This window comes from Buceros rhinoceros, unplaced genomic scaffold (assembly GCF_000710305.1).
Source record: "Buceros rhinoceros silvestris isolate BGI_N320 unplaced genomic scaffold, ASM71030v1 scaffold5781, whole genome shotgun sequence".
In the NCBI taxonomy this organism is placed as follows: Eukaryota; Metazoa; Chordata; class Aves; order Bucerotiformes; family Bucerotidae; genus Buceros; species Buceros rhinoceros.
The window spans coordinates 58,067-61,181 of NW_010393564.1; the positions used below are offsets into that span (position 1 = coordinate 58,067).

At 43.6% G+C, this 3,115-nt stretch overlaps 1 protein-coding gene across 1 annotated transcript in view; it reads right to left on the bottom strand.

Annotated features, from left to right (window-relative positions):
• GAS2 (growth arrest-specific 2) overlaps positions 1 to 3,115 on the bottom strand; it is a 75,638-nt gene that overhangs the window by 48,222 nt on the left and 24,301 nt on the right. Inside the window, exon 3 of the mRNA XM_010144888.1 lies at positions 326 to 467. Coding sequence (XP_010143190.1) covers positions 326 to 467 — 142 coding nt within the window. The remainder of the gene's footprint in view (positions 1 to 325; positions 468 to 3,115) is intronic.

Here is a 3,115-nt window from a genome sequence, read left to right on the forward strand (position 1 = left end):
TCTTCCGAAACAGAAAAGCGCTGTCTTAAACAGTGAACTAGGGACCAGCATTCCACCATCAAAAAAGCGTGGGTAGGGTGAAAACATCTGCATGCAAGGAATCATAGCAAGATTTTTGTCTCATTTAAGCTCCTCTTAAAATTGGCTTAAATGAATTTTAAGTGATGTACACTTCATTTGGTCATGCTTCAGGTAAGGGGCAGAATAACGCTATCAGACACAGGTCAGATTTGGATCAGGATCTATTAAGAGAGCCATCCTGACTTTGGAGGCAAACCACAGAAGTTACTTTAAATTACCACCTACTATATAAACAAATACATACCCAAACCTTCCGACTCAAACAGGCAGGTGTCATCCACCCCTACATCTCTGCACCAGGATAAGAAATTTGCTGTGTTGTCTCGTGCAAAAAAAGACCCTGAAGGAGCATTGGCCTTGCATGGAATCTTCCGTACTGGTAAGGTCTGAAAAACAGAAGTTGTCTAGTTGAAGTATTACGAAATCAATACGTCAGCTTGCACAGATGAGTGGGTGTCCCCGACCTATCTCCTTGCTCATTAAAGATTTCCAAGCAAAGAAGAATGAAGTGAACATAACAGCATGAAGTTGGCAACAGTCTTTTCAAAACCATCAGGTGGGCTACGCGATGTGAGGTTCAGAGCTGAATCGATATTACCCGTTTCTTAGGAATATTAGCAACTCCAATTTGGGATTTAGAGTTTGGTCCAGTTCACTGAATTAGAAAAAAAAAATTACAAAGACAGAGTTAAAACTACAACCTGAACTTTCCCCAAACTAAGCGTGAAATAGTTTCAGACCTACATGAGGAGGGAATCATAGCATGAAGTGACAGATCTTGAGGACTAAAGACTATAAACACCTTAGAGATGCTGCTGTCCCCCATTCAACACCACTCATGAGCCCTCTATCTACAACGCAGAAACGTGATCTAGTAGCTACAAGATCACAACCTAACGCAGAGCCAGGCTCTCTTGGACCGCAGTAGTTCCATTTACATGATTTTGATAGAGGAGATGCTACTGATGTAGCATATCAATATCTGAGCCAAGCAGAGTAATTACCCCAGCAAGCTCTGTCCTTGTATTGGTACAGCTGTAATAGTCCAAAATAATTATTGAAAACGTGGCGAGGGAGAAAACGACACAGGAGCAGAGCTGCCCTCACAACGGCTGCTGGTAGCACACTGACGGCAGTACTTACAGACAGTTTAGAAAGGGTCGATACATGATTTTATATAAGACGTACGACAGCAGCAGGGTAACAGCAGAATCCATCTGCATGCACAGAACTACCGACCTCTACAGACCTGATGAAATGAACTGCAAACAGAATGGCTACAGGGAGAAAGAGCGTTCTACTTATTCCACTGCTGTATCAGTGGGAGCTTATTAATTGTTTCGTTCCTTGTAAGCATTATCTAGCTCTCGTCACCCCAGTTTTCTTATTCCAATTGCACTTTTTTTGCCATTTATTTCCTGTTTTTGCAAAATGGTGCTTACATTTCAAAGTAATTAATAAAAGGAAATATTAATACTTTCCTACATTGTATTCTCAGACAACACTGACCAGTTTTATACGATATTTTAATGGAAAAATCCAAGTAAACCTTGTGTCCTAGACATCACATTACCTCCTGGACCATCCTCGAATTGGGGAGGGGAAGAAGGAGGAAAATAAGGAAAGATTTGTGACTATTCAATAAACCCAGCCAGTAAAAGTAAATAATAATGAAACCTGAATTCTTCCAAGGTGCTCCAGATGTGGAACTACCTGACAGATCAGAGCACATGGAAGTTGTTAACCATTATTTTAAAGCCCTCTTCATTCTTCTGAAAGAGGAAGAAGAGGGGAAAAAAAGCTCCATTCCTCACAGACCAGGACGCTTTTTTTTTTTTATTTCACAATTACTAGCACTAGACACATTTCTAGACTAGCACCCTTTCCACATCACACGCATTTCTTCAAAGAAACAGTGAGTATCTGTAACCTGAGGCAAATTCTCATTATACTCTACAGTCTGCTTCACACGTTGTGACTTGCAGCCTTTAGGAAGAAATAATGCAACATTTGTCCACTTCTGCCTCCCTCTACGTCCTTTCCCAGGAGATTTTAATTGGACAAGTCTAATAGTCTTAAAAGAGCACCCGCTTCTGTTAAAGGAGTCACACAGAAATCCCTGACAGCCTGTTGGAGGACGTTTAACTAGTCCAGCCTGCACTCGGAGAAAAGCTGTCAAAGCCAGCCTTTTGTTTCATGACTGTCTACTAAAATCTCACACAAAACACTGCAAAAAACTTTAAGAAGTTCCTCCTTCAAAATAATTTCCACAGCAAAGGCCTAACCCGACCTTTCTCCCTCCAGGGCAGAAGAGGAACGAGCAGTGTGGGCAGGGATGGTCGACTGGCTGACAGCAGTGTGAAGCGAGGTGGGAAGCGGGCAGGGAGCAGCAGCAGATGGATGGCTCCATGAGGGGAGAGAAGCCAGGAGCCAAGGTGACCCCAGCACTGGCGGTGGCAGCCCTCGCCGGCAATGGCGCAGTCCCATAGCACCAAGTAAGGCAGTGCTGGTGCCAGCTACCAGCTGCTCTAGCCAACTGTCCTGTGACAAGGTGAGGAGGCAAGACAGATCTAGTGTCTGTCCAGGAAGACAAGGCTGGACACAAGGCTACAGCAGAAGCTGATGCTCTAGCCACAAAGCAAGGTCTGTCCACAACACGGCTCTGGCAAGAAGTGGGGCTGAGGTCAAAGGGACCTCCTGGGCTATGCGCAGAGAGCATAGGGGGTCCCAGTGGAGGCTGGTCACGACTATTAAGGTATTTTGGTTCCCTCAGGTCCCGACAGCAACTATTTTGTGGTTTTTAGAGTTCCAGTGGAATCAATGCCTTCAGAAATAAGAGTTGGTTACAATCCAGCTATGATCTTGTCAGTAGATACCAAAAGGTGCCATTTCACAGCACTGTGGCTTGATCTAATCACATGAAACATGCACTGTACATACACCACACTTGATGATATTCTCATAGAACCGAATTGCCAGCAGCTATAAATTGGTTTAACAACATTAAAAATCAAACAGAATTAAATTCTTTCCC